Here is a 22684-nt window from a genome sequence, read left to right on the forward strand (position 1 = left end):
AGATGATTAACAATTCTGGACGAGTGAGTCCATCTGTTGGCTTTTTCAAGATCCATTTTCAGCCTAGAAACTTTTAGATTCAGTTTGCTTACCTTTTTTTTCACAAAAGAAATCAATTTGCACTCTTTCAGATCATGCTCTATTCTTTGATCAGTTTCACTCATGATTCTTTTTTCCTTTTCAATAATGGACGTCTTAAGAATTTCAAATTTCAAGTTTGATGCATCAAGTTTATCAACCTGTTTCTTTAGAGAACAGTTTTCTTCATCAGTTACTTTTGCAATTTTTGAGTTCCATGCACTCAAACTTTTGATCTGCAAAAGCATTGAACAACTAATCTCTTTCACAAGTTAATTCTTGAAATTAAAGGAGAAAACTTATCACTCCACTGCAATCCTATCTCATCCAAAGAGAACTCAATAGTTGGCTATGCCCCTTAAACATCAAACAGATGTTCACTCAACAGTTGGCTATGCCCCTTAAACATCAAACAGGATGTTCACCTGTGTTGAATCCTTGACTAAATCAAAATTTATGTCGGAAAGTCCCCCATTCCCTAACAAAGGCAACCTCATATTCACGTGTCGAACTTTGATTAAGGATAAATGAGTACTTACACTCCATCACAATCCTATTTGGTCAAAGAGAACTTGTTGATTGCTACTCCATGGAGCTATTTTGGACTCGTATTATGAAATTCTCGGCAGCTTAAATAAAGACTAAAAAAATTGGCAATTGCAATGCTTTATATGATTGTATTATTAGCTCCTGGATGTTTTGCAAAAACCCAAAAATATACAGAAAAAGGAAGCCCCAACAGCACAGTTCTCATGTATAACACATGAAAAAAGACTCGAAAGTTCTGGTAATGAAAATTAAGGTAAAAATAAGGTACACCACATTTTCTTGAGCAAGAGTTTCAGCTCGTGGAGAGTTAAAAGTGTCGTTAAAACTAGTTAGTGCTGAGATTGTACTCTTCGATCTTCTCCCACGATTTGAGGCTTTTGTCATCGGTGTCTGTTTTGTACAATGCAAGGCGAGATATCTGGAAGCTCAAGTTGCCAATGCTCTCATCAAGGATACAAGCCTTTTCTTGAGCTTTCTTCTTTTCTTCATCAGTCAAATCAGCATAAAGAATGCTCATATGAGGCATATACGCTGCATGATCATAAAAACTAAACATCAGTAATAGAAAACCTAGCTCATGATAGAAAGAATCTAGTAGAAAGTAAACCAGTAACTTGTTGACAGCACGAAGAGTAAATAGATTTACTTGTGATACAAATTGTCCAATTTGCTGCTTTCAGAATAGCATAGCATCTTGCTGTATCCTAGAGTTTATCCGCACCAACTATCCTGCCCCCCAACCCCGCAAACCCTCAAACCAAAAAAACTCTTCCAAGTTTCTTCTTCATTGCAAGAACCACATGAGCATAACAATAACGTAAAACCGGAAAAGTGAGCTTACTTCAAGACACGATTCATTCAGCATAGCTAGTTATGCACATTTCAAATTCCCGACTTCCAAAAGACCCTCATGTACCAACTGGCAACATGAGTATTTAGATCTAGCTTTCACATTGAGATTCCAAATGAGCTAGTTGCTATCATCCCATATGTTCTAGCTTTGGTGGACAAAGTTACTAGTATCAATTGCTGGTGGAAGGTGACAGGTATCCCGGAGAATTAGAGCGAAAACTAACCCGTACCCCACAGTTATAAAAAAATCAAAAAATCTAAATGAGCTAGTTGTTATCACGAATGTAAACGATGAGAAGTTCATCCAAGATCAATGTTGATTTGAAATTGGAATGAGTGGGGATACAAAGGAAGTCTGAGATTAATGATTGCTATAGTTTAGAAGATTTAAGGAGTGTGACAAAAAGGATATTCAGGCAAGTTCAATCCTTTGGGAAGTAAAGGGGATAAGGCATTACTCTGACTATCGTCTATTTTGTTTAATGAATATTTCGGGTAATTATCCTCACTTCTATAATGTAACAAGATGAATTATGATACAGAAACAGAGAGAAGTTGTAACCATGAAAAAGGTAAAAGCTTCACGCGACTAAATTATAAAATTACCAGAAAATACAAAGAAAGAATGTATATCTTACGACTTGAGCTGTTGTAACCAAAGCTGCTGCAGCAGCGTGCACTAGCCTCCACAACCTGATAGAAAGGAATTTCATATCACTAATTTATCCTCAGCAACTCAACTTAAGTGATCATACTTTTAAAAAAATCATGGTAAAGAATAAGTAAACTTCCATAATTCCTAAACACGGATTCTATTTTCCCTTTTCATCCAGTTGCAAGATCGATATTACATTTGACAGTTCTACCAGTTAAAAAGGGGAAAAAGATAGATCCTTTCAAACAAAATTGAACGGAACCAAAGAATACCAAATCAATATACTAAACCTCCAATACATACAACAGCAACATACCCAATGTAGTCAGGTCTGAAGAGTCGTTTTTTTCTTTTTTAAGTGGAACGTTCATTTATCATAATAAGTAGTCGATTAGGAGAATTGCTATCTCACTAGGAAGTGTCACATGAACTGGAACAGAAGGTACTAACTAATCTAGCTCAAACTAAGAAAAAGAAGTTTGCACATTAACAAATTAGCAACAAACTTATTAATTCTCAGTCATTTCAATATCAATCTTCCATATAAATACTAAAGAAAATCCCTTTGTAGCCAATCATTTATTAATCTATCTAATATCTAATATTTATGAATTATGGGTGAACGACGAGAATTGAACCCGCGTCAAACAATGAGGAGAACAACACTAAACAAAAATTACTCTCTCTATCCCAATTCATGTGGTATATTCGAATTTCAAGACTCAAGCTTGTTAATTTTGACCGTGAATTCAGACATTGACTATTCAGACTGTTAACTTTGATGACTGACATTGAAGCGCACATCAAGCAACGCAAAATACTTAACACGTTTCGAGCCTCACTTCAAGGCTTAAGTGCATCTTTAACAACACTAGTAGGAAAGAGCGTACACAGACCTTATCCCCACACAAACAAAGTTCCTAAAAATACAATATACCCAATATAGTCCCATAAAGTAAGGTCTAAGGGTAGAGGTTAAATTATACACAGATCTTACCTTACGTAGGTAGAGAGAGTACCTTTTCAATAGACCCTATACTTAAGGAAAAACAACAAAGCAGTCCAAAAAAGAAACCAACACAAGTACAAGAAACAATATATAGTAACAGAACAGTTAACGAGGAATCAAACAGATAGTAACTTAAAATCGAAGGACAAGAAACTACACGAGCAATACTACTACCACTACAACTAATAATCCAAACAAAAAAAAAATTAAATTTTTATTGTTACCTCATTGGTGGGATGAAGCAAAAGATAAACACACTGATAAAAAAAAGTCCCAATATCAACTTTCTCCACATTAGCACTATACACTTTCTTCACACCTTCACATCCTTTTCTAAACTTGTCACGTGCCTCATCCTCCGTTAACCTTACCGCTCCGACGACTGTCACGTGAGGTTCAAATTGGGGCCCACCAAATTCCGATCTGAGACCACCCATCAATTTCTTAACCCGACCCGTAACATCTTCCGATGGAATCCCCCAGACTGAATAAACTTCAGTTTTGGTGGTCTCTGGTTCGTTGAGTTGTACGTTCTGCATTGGATCTGGTACTGTGAGGATTGAATAGAAGAGTAAAGAAATGGCTATGAGTCCAAGAAATGAAAGGAATTTGATGAAGAAAATGTTATTGAACATGAAGATGGAGATGATAAAGGGATTTGAAAAAACCCATTTTAAAAAAAGTTTTGATTTTTTTAATTATTATTTTGGGGGAATTTTGTGTTGAGTTGAATGGTACTTGTTAGAGGTAATGGTTAACAAGTTGTGGAATATTACAGAGATGGTTTAGCTGGGTTTTTGAGAGTTTATTATTGTAAAGATGGTGGAAAATGGCATTATATTATACTCAAGAAGGGGGGGGGGGGGTTGTATGATTTATTGTACGTGACAAATTAAATGGTTTGGTGCGTGCGTATTCATGGATCGGAAATATTTTAAGATATTTTTAAATAAAGGAAAACTTACCTGAATTTCATTAGTTTAGAAATTAATTATTTAGTTATAATCTAGTTTGTAATATTATGAATCTTATCAGATTTTGATGAATTCAGATACGTTAAAATACATGTATTTCAGAATATATGAGATTAAAACTAGGTGTAATCCAAGTGCATTCACATGTATCTGAGATACATAACAAATTTCGCTCTCCTTCCTCGTCTCCCTCTTATCTCGCTCGCTATTCTCATATGTATTTGGTATCGCAGATACATATGAATTACACTAGATATATGTATCTGGAGTATATCTAGTGTGATTCGCATATATTTGGGATACATAACAAATCTCGCTCGTCTCGCTCCCTGTTTTAGTGTATTTGATAGCAAATATACATGTATTTAAGTGTATCTTCCTCAATATATGGTAGAAAACTCTTAATTAGTGGTAAAATATGTAATATTTTAAAAGTATAGATAATAATAATATATATGGTAGTGAAGTATATCTCATTATGTAGTTTCTTCTATTTTTAATAGATCAAACAACACTAATTTTACTAGTTTAGGTTCTAATTACGTGTCGTCATATTTGTTTTGAAAATTATTTTTCGTACCACTTTTCATTCGTCAGATATATATATTTAGCACACTCTTGGATACATGTGGATCAAATTAGGTGTAATTTGTTATAAATATATTGTATTCGAATGTGATTTACATGTATCTAAAATATATACACTCTTTTTGCTCGCCTATCTCATATCTCGCTCGCCTATCTTCTTATATATTTAAATTTCAAAATTTACCCAATATGAAAAATACATGTATCTAACATCAAAATATATATATATATGCATAAAAAAATAATTATTCAAGATTTATAATTGTTCAAGATTTATAAGGAATCAAGGAATCTCATCATTGGGAAGAGATGTGGAACATATATTTTTATTCAGCAATAGGAGGGTGTTTTATATTGATTATGCATATGATTGTGTATATATTTTCTTGGCAGATACATAGATACTTTCAATTATTGATACGATATTTACCATAAAGTGAAACCATTTTTGATAAATGACGTTTACCCCTAGAGTGAGACCCAATATGCATTCCAAACGATCTCTGATCAAAGCTTTATCTTTGGCAGAACGACAAAAAAGTAGTAAATTTTACCTAAATCCTATTCTTCCCAATTATACATTATTTTTATTCTTTTAAAAATTATTTGAAATTTCTTCTTTTTAATGAAATTCAATACATCATTTAATCGATACATCACGTCAGAGAATAGAAAAGAGTAGAAATTTTTGTAATTTTTTCAAATGATAAAGAATTTTAAAAAATATTATAAAATAAGTTGTATATTTAAGTAATTTTTCATAAAAATAACTTATATATATATATACTCATATCCCTTATAGTAAATGCCTTTGTTTGTACATTACCAGGAAAACATTAACATGGACGCAAACTATGTATTAAAGCTTCAAACACAAACTCATGGAAATGGTGGTATCTTCTTCATCTCAACATCATCAAAGTCGATCACACTACCTCTATCATACATACGACATTACACGAAGCGAGAGTGCATGATCAACACAATCGCAAAACCCTTGCCGTGCTCCACCCAATAATCCGCCCGCGGATTGAGCTGCGTGGGCTCGGGTAAATCAGCCCTCACCGTTTTCATGGCATCGGTCGATATGTTGTACTTGTCATCTCTCTTCTTGACTAGGCCTATTTTCACAATGCCCAAATCTACTGCTTGTGGAGACATCATTAGTGACGGAGGCCCAATTGGTAACTTGTCACCTTTGAAAATTGCAAAGTGAAGTTAGTTAGCATCACTTTTTATGGCATCAATAAATAAATAGATGAAAATTTCAACACAATAAAATATTGTTCAAACTCTCAAAACCCAAATAATCACATATAAATTGAGATTGAGGGACTAATCTACTAGTAGCAAGTAAAAATTATTACTAGTTCTTCTATTCTAATTTATGTAACGCTGTTAGAGTTGTTTACGGGTCGAAATGTCTACTAGTAAAAATTATTACTAGTTCTTCTATTCCAATTTATGTAACGCTGTTAGAGTTGTTTACTGGTCGAAATGCAAATATTTCGACCGTGAATTGAAACGTAGCTTCATTCTGAAATAAATTTTAGTATTCAATGAAAACTATAAGTTCCCCTGTCCCAATTTACGTAGCATTATTCGGAATTTCGTAGCATTGTTAGGGTCATAAGAGATCTCTAACACCAAGACGAGTCCAAAGAATTTCTATCGGCTAAGTTTTCGAATGAGTTCGTATAAGGGTCAACTTCAAACAACCATATCTTCTAGAATATAACGAATTGGGTGGCCTATAACCTATCAAATTAAAGTTCTTTGAGTCTTCTTTCCAACACCATCAAGATTGCAGTTTTTGGAGTTCGGAGTAAAAAATTATGCTCAGTCGAACAGAGAGGTGCGAGACAAGTCCGCGACGCAGACCTGTCGTGGACTTGCCCAGTTTTTCCAAATTTTGGTTTTTTGTCCACCAGAAAGGTGCGCGACAAGTCTGCGTCGCGGACTTGTCCAGTTTTCCAGATTTTGTAGGGGCATTTTGAGAAAATTACCTAATATCTATATATACGAACTTAGAACATTTTGGGGTCAAATTTTGCAGTCTTTCACCTCCAAAGAACCCTAATTTTCATCCTCTTCTCTCTCAAATCATCATCAACAAGATTTTCCCTCAAAACTCAAGGATTCAAGTTTCCCATTGAAGACCTAACATCAAGATTTCTTCAAAATCTACTCTAAAGTATGTAAGGCTAACCTAAAATATGGATTGAGTTCTTCCATATGCCCCATAGATGTGTTGGATGAAAATTGTGAAAAGTTTGAACCTTCTATGAAGATTTTCTTGAAATTTTCCTAAACTCTAGAATATTTTTTATACTATTAATTGATTGATGATTTTCATGACTTGAATTCTTGAATAATCATCTTTCATATTTATTTCACAAACCGTAGTTACATATTGACTACAGTGAATTTTTGTATATAAATTCATATGTATTGATGGTGTTTTCGAGTTGAGTTTTGTTGAGAGTATGGATTCATGTATTCATTCACATGAACCCAAGATGAGATTTCTTTTTGTTATAATTTGTCTTGAGGGTGAGATTGATAGTTTTTATGTAAATATTGCTTTCAAAGGGAGATGATGTATTTTTGTTAATGAGTATGAATAAAATTGAATATAGAGATAAATGGAGATTTTGGAGCAAGATGTTTGATGATGATGTGAATGATGATTTTCTTTAACATAGGTAGAATGATTGATGAAGAGGTATGTTGATGATGATGTTTGAGATGAAATGGATTGGAATCTAATGTGACTACATGATATGTGATTTGCATAATTTGATTTGATTGGAGTCATATGAGTATAAATGATTGTTTGAGAAGGAGTTTTAAATAAATGATTTGTGGACATTTTTGCATAAACTATTTATACACTATTTTGAGTTTAAGAATGATTATTTTCATCTTTGATTTAAAAAGAGTTTAAGCATGAGTTGAGTTTGAGAAGTCTCTTAATTATCATTTTTGAACATGAGTATTTTGAGTATAAACGAGTTGAGCATTTTCACATTAAAATGTCTATTTTGAGTTTGAGTTGAAGAGTTAAAATTATGTTTTAAATGCATCTAATATTTTCTGCATTCATTGAGTTGAGATGGTATCAAATTCAAAAAAAAAGAGTTTGATGATTGGGATGAGTTGATTATGAATGAAGGTCCAATGAGACCATATTGATTGAGTTTTGAAAAGAGTCCAATGAGACTAAATGAGTTGATTTGAAACTAAGTCTTAAGAGGCTAAATGTAACACCCCAGAATTTTTTTCGCAAAGATTCGAACATTTCTTCACGTGAGTGTAGACTCGGACCGGAGGACTTGTAATCTTACACATGAGTTAAGATTAATTCCTAAGTGATTGAAGTTTGTTAGATGTGTTTAGGGGTCATAAGGGATCTCTAACACCAAGTCGAGTCTAAAGAACTCCAATCGATTAAGTTTTTCGGATGAGTTAGTATAAGGGTCAACTTTGAATGACCATGTCTCCAAAAATAGGATGAATTGGGTGGCCCATGACCTATCAAATTAAAGGTCTTTGAGTCTTCTTTCCAACGCCGCCAAGGTTGTAAATTTTGGAGTTCGGAGTCAAAAGTTATGACTATCCTAAGACGGACTAGCACTACCGGAATTTCAGGCCTGACTTGTAAGTGCAGGAAGCCTAGGCTTTGCGCCGCAGTGGCGTAACGCGCCACTATCGCGCTAGGAACAAGCCTCAGTAGTTTGGTCCCTGGCGCGGCGCGCCACTATAAGGCCTGCAGGGTTTTTGAGCCTATTTTCCCGAACCTAGAAAACTTAGGCTTGGCGCTGTAAGGGCGCGACGCGCCACTATCGCGCCATAAAACAACCTCAGTAGTTTGGTCTCTGGCGCGACGCTCTACTATTAGGTTTGTAGGGTTTAAGCTTATTTTGGCCTGGCGCTGGAATGGCGCGACGCGCCACTATAGCTCCAGCAAGATATTTGCCCTGTTATCTAGATTTTTGAGAAAGGGCAAATTGGACTTTTGCCCTAATTATATATACTCTAGCCTTAGACGATTTGGACCATTTTGCAGTCTTGTGCCTCTCTCTAAAAACCCTAACCTCCATTCTCTTCTCTCTCAAATCATCTCCAACAAGATTTTCCCTCCAAAAGCTCAAGGATTCAAGATCTTCAAGTCAAGTCTTGGCTTCCGGTGAAATGGTCTTCAAACAAGGTATGTAAGGCTAACCTAAAATATGGATTGAGTTCTTCCATATGCCCATTGATGTGTTGGATAGGAGTTGTGAAAGATTTGAACCTTCTAGAAAGGTTTTCTTGAAATTTTTCTAAACCCTAGAATATTTTTATATATACTAGAAATTGATGGATGATTTCATGACTTGATTCTTAAATAGTCAACTTTCATATTATTGACTACAAATGTATCTTTGTATATAGATTTATAGGTATTGACAATATTCTTGAGTTGAGTTTTGTTGAGAGTATGGATTCATGTTTCATTCCCATGAACCCAAGATGAGATTTCTTTGTCATAATTGTCTTGAGGTTGAGATGGATGATTTTAGTGTATATATGTATTGATTGGAATGAAAAGAATGAATTGGATAGTTAAAAATGTCCTTTTGCTTCTATAAATTGAACATGAGACTAAAATAAGGATTTTGGATTAGATGTTTGGCGATTGATGTGATGATGATATTTGACAATGATGTGATGATAATAATTGATAATGATGTGTATGATGATGTTGATAATGATGCGAATGGTGATGTTTTGATGATGGTGTGAGTGATGATGTGAATGATGATGTTTTGATGATGGTCTGAATGATGATGTAAATTGTGGCTATTTAATATATATAGAATGATTGATGAAGAGGCTATATTGATGAGAATGTGGTGTGATGAAATGGATTGGAGTCTAATCTGATTATGTGATATGTGATTTACCTAATTTGATGTGGCTGGAGTCTTATGAACATTTTGAAAACAAATGATCTTTTGAGAAGGAGTTTTAAATAAATGATTTTGGAAACATTTTTGCATAAACTATTTATACACTATTTTGAGTTTAAAGAGTAATTATTTTCATCTATGATTTAAAAGAGTTTAAGCATGAGTTGAGTTTGAGAAGTCTTTTAATCATTTTGAACACAAGTATTTTGAGTATAAATGAGTTGGGCATTTTTACTTTAAAATGTCTATTTTGAGTTTGAGTTAAGGAGTTAAAGTTATGTTTTAAAGACATCTAATATTTTCTGCATTCATCGAGTTGAGATGGTATCAAATCTTTAAAATAAGATTTTGATGATTGAGATGAGTTGATTGGAAAAAAGGTCCAATGAGGCCAGATTTGACTGATTTTTGAAAAGAATCCAATGAGACTAAATGAGTATTTTGAGCATTTTACTCACTTGATAGATATGAGCATATTGAGTCTTGGGAGGAGTATCGAGCACCGAATTGTGTAAGAGTATAGTCCATACTCGAACCAATAAACTATGTCGCCAAACATAGGAGGGGGATTGAACCGTTAAAGTCGGATGCTTCCCATGGGATTGAACCGTTAAAGTCGGATGTTTCCCAAATTATTGTCCTGACATGATATGAATTGATTGGATTGGATCCATGATTGGTTGATTCGTTTATACCCTGTCAAGGTATGAACGGACGTGGCAACAACATCGGCTTGTTGTACTATCACTCGCTCATATGGTGATGATTGTCGGTTAGAGAAACTCCTAATTGAATGGATTGTGCTTGATATGATTGATTTGATTGTGATTGTAGATGATTGAGTTGAATTGTAAAACATTGCATAATTTAATTTGCATATTTATTGAGTTGAGTCCTTTGAGTTGATTGTCGAGTTGATTGTTTAGTTAATTGTGTATGATTGGATCGAATTAGATGAATTGTGATTGGATTGAATAGACTGGCATGTGATTAGATTGGATTTGATTGTTGAGTTGATTGTTGAGTTGATTGTACATGATCAGATTGGGTTAGATGAATTGTGATTAGATTGGATTGGATCAGATTATACATGATTGGAAGGGATCGAATTGTAAATGATTTGATTGAACTGTATTGTACATGATTGGATTGGATTGTATGGTATATGATTGGTCTTTGTCTAAAATGTATTTTTTTCTTTAGACTTATGACACTTTGATTGAGCCTCTCTTATCTTTTGATTTGAGATATTGAGACCGATTTTATTCTTTCTTGAGGTATGTTTCATTCTGTCATATTACATACTCGTACATTTCTTGTACTGACATCCATTTGGACCTGCATCATTTCATGATGCAGAGACAGGTTTAAGAGATCGTCAATAGGAGCATCAATGGGGATCTATTCGCACTCAGCGCATTAGTGAGTCTTCCCTTACATTCGGAGGACACCACTTATGTTATTCTTGCATCGAGTTAGCCCTTTTCATTTTGATTTGAGATAGCCATGAACATGTCATTGACACCAATTAGATAGTAGTGATAGAGGCTTCATAGACTAGATAGTGATGGGTCGATTGAGTATCTATTTCCTTGAATTATTCTTGTCAAACTATTTTTAATGGCAAATATTGGAGTTGATTTGTTGGCCTATGTCCTTTATTCTTTGAGTTAGATTGATGATTTGAGTTGCCCACCAAATATTCTCTTTATTTTAAGTTTTCCACTAATTGAATGGATGAACGGATGTCTGATCAGGCTATGTGGTTTGCTTGGGAGCCAGAAATGGTTTCTGAGTGCCGGTTACGTCTAGGGTACCCTCTCGGAGCGTGACACTAAATGAGTATTTTGAATATTTTACACACTTGATAAATATGTGCATATTGAGTCTTGGGAGGAGTATTGAGCACCGAATTGGGTAAGAGTATAGTCCATACTTGAACCCCATGAACTAGGTAGCCATCGTAGGAAGGAATTGGATCGTTAAAGTCGGATGTTTTCCATTTCATCATCCTGAAATGATAGGACTTGATTGATTGATGGAACCATGATTGATTGATTCGTTCATACCCTGGCAAAGTATGGGCGGATGTGGCAGCGATGTGGCTCGTTGTACATCACTTATTTATAGGTGGTGGGATTGTTGTCGGTTAGAGAAACTCCCAATTTGTGTGGATTGTGCATGATATGATTGGTTGGATTGAGATTGTAGATGATTGAGTCAGATTGTATAACATTACTAAATTTTAATTTGCATATCTATTGAGTTGAATCTTTTGACTTTGTTGTTGAGTTGATTGGATTGTATTGGATGGTATGTGATTGGATTGTAAATGATTGGATTGGATTAAATTGTCTTGTACATGATTGGATTGGATGGTATATGATTGGATTGGATCGGATTGTATATGATTGGTCTCTGTCTAAACTGTGCTCTTACTTTAGACTTATGACACCTTGATTGAGTCTCTCTTATCTTTATGACTTGAGATATTTGAACCGGTATTGTTCTATCTTGACACATGTTTCATTATGCCATATTACATACTCGTACATTCCACGTACTGACGTTCATTTGGACCTGCATCGTTTCATGATGCAGAGACAGGTTTAAGAAATCATCAATAGGCGCACCGTTGAGGATTTGTTCACACTCAGCTTATTAGTGAGTCCTCCCCTACATTCGGAGAACACCACTTATGTTATTCTTGCGTTGAGTTTAGTCTTTTCATCCTTATTTGAGGTAGCCATGAACCTATCATTGGCACCAATTAGATAATAGTGATAGAGACTTCATATACTAGATAGTGATGGGTCGATTGAGTATTTTATTTCCTTGAATTATTCTTGTCAGAATATTTTAATGACATAGAGTGAAGTTTGATTTGTTGGCCCATGACCTTTCTTTCTTGAGTTAGATCGATGATTTGAGTTGCGCACTAAATTATTTCTTTATTTTAAGTCTTCCTCTGATTGAATGAATGAACGGATGTGTGATCAGGTCAAGTGGTTCGCTTGGGAGCCAGTAATGGTTTCTGAGTGCCGGACACGTCTAGGGTACCCTCCCAGGGCGTGACAATAAGACTACATAAAATAAAACAAAATGTTTGTATTTATGTAATTACATTTAAAACTTCATAATATAATAAATATAGTAACTAACCTACTATAACTCGGGAAAAAAGATGGATAATCTCATGATCACTTACCATTTTAAAAAATAAACCTTTTGATTACATCTCTAAAAATAAAGGTTGACCCTGAAACGAAAATGACCTTTTCCGATGTCTTATGGATAAAAATAAAAATAAAAATCACATAAAATTAAAAATAAATTTGTGAAAAACTACAAATATTTAAAGAAAAGTAGTAAAAATGAAGGTACAAACCTCGTGTCCATGAGAATGCCAAAGCTTTTGTTCTTCTTGAGGCAAACTTTCAAAGATACGATCAGATTCTATATACTCCACTCCTACATATAAAATTCATAATTATATACCTATTGTAATATCAAAAATAATATTTAATATTTCTTGTTTCAATCATTTTTTTTGTTTGATATTTTATCTTTTGACATTGACACGAAATTTTAAAAAATAAAGATAAAAATAGTGTTAAACTAAAGATGTAGAAAATGCATCAAAATACCCTTTAATCTTGTAATCTTAAAAATGTAATCTTAAAATATAAAAAATTAAAATTAAACCATTATAAAAAAACACTCTTTTTAAAAGAGACTAAAAAGGATAAAAGTGAGACAAATAAATGAAGAGAGTATATATATGGTATACAAGATTTATAAATTTAAAATTTTGAATTCGATAAATTAAAAAGGAATCCAATCAGAGAAGAGCTCTAATGGTAAACACCTTCAGTTTCTAACTTTAATATGGGTTGGAAGGGAAAAAAATGAAAGCTTCTAGGAAGGACTTTTTTTAAAAAATAATCTAAATCCTATCAAATAAGTTCAAAAACAAATAATACGAATAAGGCGTCCAGTGGATTCATCGGAGTCATAAACAGCACACTGGAGGAAATCTTGATTCACACGCGTAACATAATAATGTGTCTCAATTTGACGGGACATATTATGATTGTACATAACAAAAGTTGTTAGTGAACTGTAGTGAAAAATAAATGATGAAACAGTAACAATAATTCTGAAATAAGAGGTAAAATCAGAACAGAAACTGAAAGTACAAACAGTGTCTGAAAAATTATGTAAAGAAAAGAAACCGAGCCCACTAATTGCACAGTATGTCCTTAAGGAAATTATTCCCCTTAATATACCTAAGGTTTTGAAATCTTTCCTCTCAGGATAGAACGATTTACTTACCAAAATAGCGGTACAGCAAATTATGGTGACTGCGAATCACTCGAAGGCAGTATATCACACGAGTTTAAGAAGTGCAGAAAAGAAGAAGAAGATGTCAAACAGAAATTTTCGTAAAGAACAATTCTGAGGATTAACAGATATATATAGCCTGTTTGCAGCCTTTTGAAAAGGTACTTGTTGGAAAAAAGTTTGTCTGTTGAGAAAATGTTTGCAATTAAAAATTAAATCAATTGATCAAAGCTGAAGCCGTAGCCGAGCGAGCAACGACGACGGCGGCGTGAGAGGAGACCCTCTTCTTGACCCTTTAGCAAAATGAAGGAGTGCTTCTACTTTTAAATAAGAGACTTTTTCTTTCCACCACTTATGTAGGACAAATGCTTATTTCATAAAGCAAGAAAGAACAAATCATTTTTCCCTCCACTTCTTTTTCCTCCATTTTCCATTTAACCTATCAATTAAACCCAATAAAAATATCATTTAACCTATCAATTAAACCCAATAAAAATACAAACATGTTGGTTCATTTGCTTGATAGGTTTCAAAGATTGCAACATTTGAGCACCTTTGTCTAGCATATGTTGCCCCATTAACATGGGCTCTCCTGGTGGAACTTGTTCATGACTTTTTGTTGTAGAAGCCATAATATGGTAGAATAATATTGAAAATGAAATTTTAAAAGTGATTCTTCAAATTAATTGAAGTATACACTCTACTAAACGACTTCAGTGATCAAAATGGATAGGGTTGAGTTGGGTGGAGGACCTTTATAAAGTTTTTTTCCGATGATGTGGCATTGATTGATGTGGCGGATTTTTGGGTGGACACATGGGCATGGATGTGATGTTGAGGTGGCTTGTATTTATGAGCCTTGTGGCCACGTAATTGATTTGCATGGCATGGGCAGACGGCAGTGTTTGTTATTATTATCAGAGGAGATAGGGGCGAGGTAAAGCTAAGGGATTCTGAACTTTCTCTATGCGGAAAATTGTAATTTTTTTTGTATATGATAAAAAAAATCATGTATGTTTAATAGTTATTGAATTTTTTTAAAAAAATTAATGTGTTTTTTTAATATATATTTTTTATTTTTTTAGTAAAAATTTTGTACCTGAGTGAACATTGGTTTATTCTAAGATTTTAATTACTGTAATTTAAGTCAAAAAATATTATATTATGTATATGCATATAATAAATCTTAACTTTTAGTGACGGTCTGAAATAACCCCTCGAATTGGAGTTTCACTAGGTATCAACAATGGAGAAAAGGAGACATTTTTCTAAAGAAAAAGATAAAATTAGACCAAAAATATATTATAACAAAAAGGCAAATAAGTTGCTCAATTTAAAAGAGTACAAGAGAAATTGTACTCCTTTTTTTTTCCTAAAAGAGAAATACAATTCACCAATGATTGGATGTAGCAAATCAATATTATAATCATAATTAAAAATATAGAAATTAAAGATCTTTTGCTAAACAACCAACAGCTAACAAGCAAATTATCTTTCAACTTTCAAAAACAACTGAATTTTCCAAGTACATTAGAAAGAACTAATTTCCTTGCTAATATATAGCAAAGATCACAAATTTCACTTTTAAATCTTCATCATCACCAGATAATAATATATCCACTGAAATTCTGCAAGTAATCTGAAGAGATCAATGGTGCGTACTCAATCCTAATCTTGTCTCGAGAAGGTAGAGAGACTGCTCCGATCTTTTAAAGCATGTATTCTACTATCATCTTGATCACTAGCACTTTTTTGCACCCTATACTTATACTTACTAGCAACAACCAAATAAACACAAAAATTCAAACAACATAAAACAGCTAACATCAAGTAAAATAAATTCAAATGGTTCCTATTAAAATTATTCCCAACTAACCACCCTCCACTATTTGTAACTTTTTTAGTTGCCTTGTTCACAACTTTGACAATAATTGAACTCAAGAAATACCCTATTGACATTGAAGTCCATAGAAAACATGATGACACTGATTTCAATTCCTTTGGTGCTTGAGAGTAGAAGAATTCAAGAAGTCCAACATAGGTGAACATGTCTGCAATTCCAAATATGAAGAATTGGATTGAGAGCCAAAATACACTAATAGGCAATGGTTGTAGCCCGGGGATCGCGTCGAGCATGTTGTTTTCCCGGGCTACTTGTTTGCGCTTGACTTCTAAGATGGATGCTGCTGTCATAGATAAAGCAGAGAGGACTAAACCAACCCCGACTCGTTGTAAGTATGTTATGCCTGTAGGTAGAAGTGACAAAATTAGCCTATAAAAATATGTTATGCTCAACCCGGCCGAACCATGATCCATTTATTGATACAACTCAAACCCGCCCAAAGCATATAAGTGTTGGGGCGATTAGGCTTTTACCAATTGTTTAGCTCATTTGGACGCAATTCTTTTCAGATCAAGTAACTTTTGGATGGGTTAATGACCCATCTGTTTATTAATTCAAATCATTTTGATCAATCCAATTCAGCTCATTTAAAAGTTGGGTCGAATGTTGCCCAAATGTTGACCCATGAGAAATATTAGCAGATATTTTAAAGAAGCTTTTTCATTTATTATAATACGAAAAAATAAAATATGTGATCTTATAAACTATCAGAAAACAAATCAAGAATAAAAGTTAAAACTATTAGTAAGAGTTGACTGGTTGAGTTATGACTTATTGTTTAGCCCATTTTGATCAAATCTATATCAACCCTAGTACTAACGTCTATGCGAGTTAATTAGGAGGTTCATTTATTAATTTAGTTCATTTTGACCTACCAAATTCACCCGATCCACACATTTATTAACTTTGACCCGCTCAAATTTAACTCAATAAATTTATTTATTAACTCAGCTCATTTTAATCCGTCCAAATCAAGTCAGACATGTTCATTTATTAAATCAGCTCAATCCGTCTATTTGACACTCTTACCTGTGGGAATGCCAGTAAACTTGCGCAAGATTGGCACGATGATTTGATCGTACACGGGGATGATGATGATCAAGAACACAATGGGGATGATTGGCAATGAGGCAGGTGGTATGTGAAAGGAATTTGTGATCCTTGTGTCCATGGTGAAGCCTTGTTGAATCGAAAATGTCTGAAGTTGGGCTAGGCAAAGTGTCATAATAATTGTACAACAAAAGACAGGTATCATGCTTAGCAAGATTTTTGCATTTTCTACTTGTGTAACTCTGCAAAGTCTCCATGGATTAGTTGGTTTTTCAGATTGTTGTTGTTGCGATGTCTGAATAATAGCTGCTTTGTCCAAGAACCTAGAAAAAATAATATTACTACAAAAATGAGGATCTTATCTGATTTTATTTATTTTTGAATTTTTATCTCGAATAAATATTACTCAGACTCTTCAAAAATGTCATTGCACTCATGTCAGATTCTAAAAAAATGCACTATACTTTTGGAGACGACACACGGTTGTAGACATTTTTAAGAGTATTAGCAACATAGCTTATAACATCTTGCCAAACAAAGGCTAAGAGAAAAAGAGCATAGGTATGAAATATCTAAGATTGGTACATAGGCCAAAGAAAAAGCTACTCGAATTAAGATATCGATCAAACTACAAGTATTTAGCATAACAGGCTTTTTATTCTTGGAGATGACTTCTATTTGATTGAGCTATCTTTCATCTATCTTATTCTCTAGGTTACCAATACAATTCTGTTTATTACGGGCATACTTTAGCTATCTTTTAGGTGATCTGATAGTATAAAAATTTGGTCGTGAAGTACATGAAACAGAGAGATACTTACTTGTATGTATCAGTATGAGGTAGAAATTCTGCTGCTGGAGTTGCAGCTTCCTCATCCTCGTCGATCTCATAGAGATCGGATGAGTCCTCAGGAAGTTGAAGATTTCTGTTTCTTATGGCTGCAACATACACCTATCAATAAGAACATAAGGAAGTCATACAAAATTAGAAAAATGATCATGGTTTGTCATAGAAAGAGGATTGTAAGAGTACTAAGACTATGTTTGCTCGGATATTTTAAATAATGCAGCTGCACTCATGTTGGATCCTCAAAAAATAAATAAACTTTTGGAGGATTCAACACACATTACGCGGCATTTTTGAAGGATTTGAGCAACATATAGCTAAGACTTTAGTTTAACTTTCACAAGAACCTAGAAAATATCTGTAATGACAAGACTCTATGTTGCTCAGATCATTTAAAGATGTTGTCACACTCCTGTCTAATCCTCCAATAACAAATAACTTTTAGAGGATCCGAGCCATATTAGGTGGAATTTTTAATGGATAAGAGCAACATAGCTAAGACTTATGTTTAACTTTCACTAGAACCTTTATGTTCTTGAATCCATACAATCAGTTGCGAATTTCATACTTCAACTATCCACTGTTCTCTTTACCTATCTAAACTATCACTCCCTTTTTGTATTAAAACACACCCCAATGATGAGTTGGAAAAATATTTGTTACCAGTCAACAACAGGCGCGTGTAGACTAACTTAACAACTAGGTATGTTTTAATAGACCAAGTGAGTGATAGTTGAGGTATGAAACTCGTGAAAAGGTGATAGTTTAGCTGTAATTTTTACCACTAACTCGTTGTACTAAGACATGTTAAATTTCACAAATACCTGGAAAATCTCTGCGATGGCACTGCTTCCCTTAATAACAAATATCCTATACCATGGTAATCCAACACAAAATATTATTGCACCAAACAACATAGCCAATGTGCTCACAAAAAATCCCCAATCCCATCCTTTATGTTCTTGAATCCACACAATAAATGTTGTACTAATTGAACCACCAAGGCACACAGCTAACAAAAGCCAATTGAAGAAACTTGACATTTGAATTGCTTCTTTCTTGTCTTTCTCATCAAATTGATCAGCACCATGTGATGGCAATGCTGATTTGATTCCTGCTGAGCCAAGTGCTACAAAGTAAAGTGCAACAAATAATAGGGCTGCATTTTTTCCATCAACTTTCTCACAAGTTGAAGTTGGATCAAGAATGTTGCAAAGTGGTGGCTTGTATTTGGGATAGTGTGCTTGAAATGCTAGTAGTCCTAGTCCCTATCAAATAGTTGGGGAATTCATTATCAGTGTAAGATTTCCATAATATAAGGGGTATAAGCCTATGTTGCTCGAACTCTTCAAAAATATCGACCAGGTGCATGTCGGATTCTCCAAAAGTAGCGCATTTTTTGAAGAATTCAACACAGGTGCAGCAATAATTTTGGAGAGTCCGAGCAAAACATAGGTATAAGCTATGTTGCTCGGACTTTTGGAAATAAAATGTTGCACTCTTGTCAGACATCCGATCCTTAAAAATTATACTACTTTTGAAGGGTTTGATACATGCATGTTGATATTTTTTAAGGATCCGAACAACATAGGAGGTAAGTGTTTGATTATAAATTAAATTATAGGGTGTTTAATTATCTATATCTGAATCATATTACAGGGCTGTTTTGTCATTTAATTACCAAAAAGATAATTAGATGTCATTCACAAATGATCTGTAGAGGAAAAAACTAAAAAAAATTATGTTTTGTTTTGGAACTAATAGTCAGTGTTAACATGCTGATATTATATATTATCCATTCAATATTTGATTTTCTTACAAAATAAACCTTATATAGTATAGGCAGATTTAAGATTTAATATCTATATATGGGTTCAAACCGATTAGTATTTGTTACAATTTCGGTGGATTTTTACACATAAAATTATTTTTGCATTGAAAATACTGCATCCGCCTCAACATTATAGGTACCCTCAGTTTTATCTTTAATTACCTTATAAGTAATCTGATTATATGTCCATATGTTAAAATTAACAACATGAAGAGAATATGCAATATTACCAAGAACTCAATCCAACATGAAATAAGAACAGCTGTGAATCTTCCAATATAAGTGTCAGCCAGGATGGCCACAAGGACAGTTAAAATATAACTGGTTCCTGAGTAATTTGTTACTTGAGTTGCTGCATCAGCTATATCATAATGCATCACTCCATTGAAATAAGTCACCAAGGTTACTCCTAACACAAATGATGCTATGTTCTCACAAGCAAATGTACCTAGTAATTAATACACAAAATGTTAATGGTGGAAGCATCAACTGAGCTAGGAATTTTCACTCATGAGAATTGAAATATAAAAAATTAAATACACAAAAAATCAGGGAAATTCAACATATGATATATAAAGTACTTTTACTAAGGGGATTAGAGTCAAAATATATTTATAGAAGTAGATACACATATGATTATATTCTTATTGAGGATATTAAAAGTTGGTATCGAAACTAATGGTGCAATAATAATATTAATTATGTGAAATGTTTTACGAAAAAATCATAAGAACTTAGCTTAGAACGGACAATATCACACCGTGTTAATGATATATTTGTGTTGAAGGATTGAATCAATATTGTTCACCTAAAATGAGTGAGGAAGGACCTTGTCCTCCATGTTTATCCTTAGTAGCTATTCTTCCTCTCCAATCAACCTTTCCTTCAAGAAGTTGACTCTTATCCTACAACCAAGTAATTAGAAAGAAAAACATTCAAGAAAACATAAAGAACTAAAATTCATATCATATGAATCAATATGGAGAAATTAAGAAATGGATTTAGGGTGTGTTCAGTACGGAGGAAAACAGTTTCCGATTTTTTTTACCATTGTTCGTTTGGTCAATTTTTTTGGAAAGCATTTTCTCTATGAAAACATGTTCCTTAAAAAATGAGTAAAATGACATCTCTAGTGGAAGTAGAGAAAATAAGTTCCGAATTGATGGTGTCCTCCCAACCATCCAACACACCTCATCTTCACGTTCACCCCAACCCCTAGCCCCCATCCGATTTCCATCACCCCACATCGCTACCTCCAGACCCTCACCTTCCATAATATTTGTCTAGATTTTATACAAATACTTTTAAAATAATATTTATTTTTACTTAGGTACTAAACACAATAAAATAAATAAGAAACCACTTATTTTCCTTCCTACCGAATACACCCAAAATGGAAAATTAAGTACCATAGCTATTCAAAAAATTGTGATCCTAATGCAAGCAAATAGAAGAAAAAATATTTAGTGTGGCAAGAATTGGTGTGAATGTTTGTACTATTTATTTAAGAGATAATGAGATATTTAATTACTATACTTAGCAAGTGGTGACAAATCTTTAAAATCAAAAGAAACCTTTTTTTGCTGCCGTCTTTGAAAGAGAGATTCTCATGAGTAAATGACACATTCAAAATAATGCAAAATGTGAAAGCAAAAGTTAAAATATACATGCTTAAAAGAAGGTGACAATAAATCATTCTATCAACTTACATTAGAGTAATCCCTTATTCCAAAAAAAAATAAAATAAATTGACACATAATTTATTAGTCCATTAAAAAAATGACATATTTCTAAGCTTAAAAACTATTTAACTTGAATTTCCATTTTTACCTAGACTAACAAGCTTTAATCTTTTAACATGCTTAAGAACATGAGTTTCAAAAGACTTTATGAAATGCATATTAAGATTACTTGTCTTTAAAATTTTCAATGCTTTCTTAAATTCCATGTGCGATCAAAGATCTCATGTAAATTGAAACAAAGGGAGTATTAATTTAGAAATAGAGAAAAGTGTTGGATGTTTGAAGAAAAAAATCCACATTAGTAGGTAATGTGAAAAGGAAGATATATTTAATTAAGGGGTAGAAATACGCTTAATAGTGTGAGTCGTTTTGGAAAAAGCCACATGAATTTGATCCAAAGCAGACAGTATTACATAACGTTATAATGTTAAGAATACTTTTGAATTAGCTTAGCCACCAATTGCTATAAGAGCATATGGTTCCATGAGATGAATATGGAGATAATGAAGTAATGGCATGTGACTCGATGTACTACATTTGCCATGCCAAAAATAACTTATAGATACACGCATAGAAGAAGAAGCCAAATTTTTATTTACACGCCCTTGAGAAAATATTAATTAGAAGGAGTTTTTGATTATTTATTCTTATTTTTGTCTTAAGATATAATCTCTTTTCACTGAATAATTATCATTACTACTAAGGATATATATATATGGGAAGAAAATAATTAATTTTATCTTGGACTTTTAAAATGACAAAATATTTAAAACATATTTTTAATAAAAACGATAACTTTTTTGAAGTAGATGAAGTATTTCAGTACATTTAATTTCACGTCAATTGACATTTAAATTGATGCAATATGTTTCTTTTTTTATATAATTATTTTTGTCAATACACCAATGTGGTTCTAATAATATGGTAAACAGGTTAGTCCAATTTAATGACGGAGAAAACAAACTAATCTCTCCATGTATTTTGGACACTTGAAAGCAAAATAGTAACCACTAATTAAATGGTTTGTTAGATGATTAATGTAAACAGTCTTTTTAAATTATTTCTCTTCGATTGTTTAATATATGTTTTGGGTTTGATTCGCGTTGAAAAATTATATTATTTTTTTTGCGGGGAGGGGAGTAAACGCTCACCACCAAAAACAATTTCATTCTCAGAATTCAAACTTTAAACTTACCACTCTACACACCACAACTATATTCTAGGCTATGAAAACTACTCCATCGTTTCAATTCGTTTGTCTTGGCTCAACACGGTGTTTAAAAAATCGTTTCAATCTGTTTATCTTAATT

The 22684-nt window shown here is 33.3% G+C and overlaps 3 protein-coding genes across 3 annotated transcripts; all 3 read right to left on the reverse strand.

Annotated features, from left to right (window-relative positions):
- Positions 1-728: 728 nt before the first annotated feature.
- On the reverse strand, positions 729-3949 carry LOC129896780 (cyclic phosphodiesterase-like). The gene is made up of 3 exons (XM_055972746.1): positions 3368-3949; positions 2118-2172; positions 729-1158 (listed from the first exon to the last, which is right to left on the reverse strand). The coding sequence occupies exons 1-3, from the start codon at positions 3776-3778 to the stop codon at positions 953-955; spliced, it is 672 nt and encodes a 223-aa protein (XP_055828721.1). The 5' UTR covers positions 3779-3949; the 3' UTR covers positions 729-952.
- Positions 3950-5541: 1592 nt separating this feature from the next.
- On the reverse strand, positions 5542-14633 carry LOC129894918 (oil body-associated protein 2A-like). Its single transcript, XM_055970512.1, has 5 exons — positions 14488-14633; positions 13641-13777; positions 13042-13128; positions 5701-5901; positions 5542-5640 (listed from the first exon to the last, which is right to left on the reverse strand). Exons 1-5 carry the CDS (start codon positions 14631-14633, stop codon positions 5585-5587), a joined length of 627 nt encoding a protein of 208 aa, XP_055826487.1. The 3' UTR covers positions 5542-5584.
- An 879-nt stretch (positions 14634-15512) lies between these two features.
- On the reverse strand, positions 15513-20906 carry LOC129894919 (protein NRT1/ PTR FAMILY 4.5-like). The gene is made up of 7 exons (XM_055970513.1): positions 20823-20906; positions 20441-20537; positions 19863-20080; positions 18626-19069; positions 17776-17906; positions 16934-17277; positions 15513-16247 (listed from the first exon to the last, which is right to left on the reverse strand). The coding sequence occupies exons 1-7, from the start codon at positions 20904-20906 to the stop codon at positions 15670-15672; spliced, it is 1896 nt and encodes a 631-aa protein (XP_055826488.1). The 3' UTR covers positions 15513-15669.
- Between the last annotated feature and the right edge of the window lie 1778 nt (positions 20907-22684).

This window comes from Solanum dulcamara, chromosome 7, assembly GCF_947179165.1.
Source record: "Solanum dulcamara chromosome 7, daSolDulc1.2, whole genome shotgun sequence".
Taxonomy (NCBI): Eukaryota; Viridiplantae; Streptophyta; class Magnoliopsida; order Solanales; family Solanaceae; genus Solanum; species Solanum dulcamara.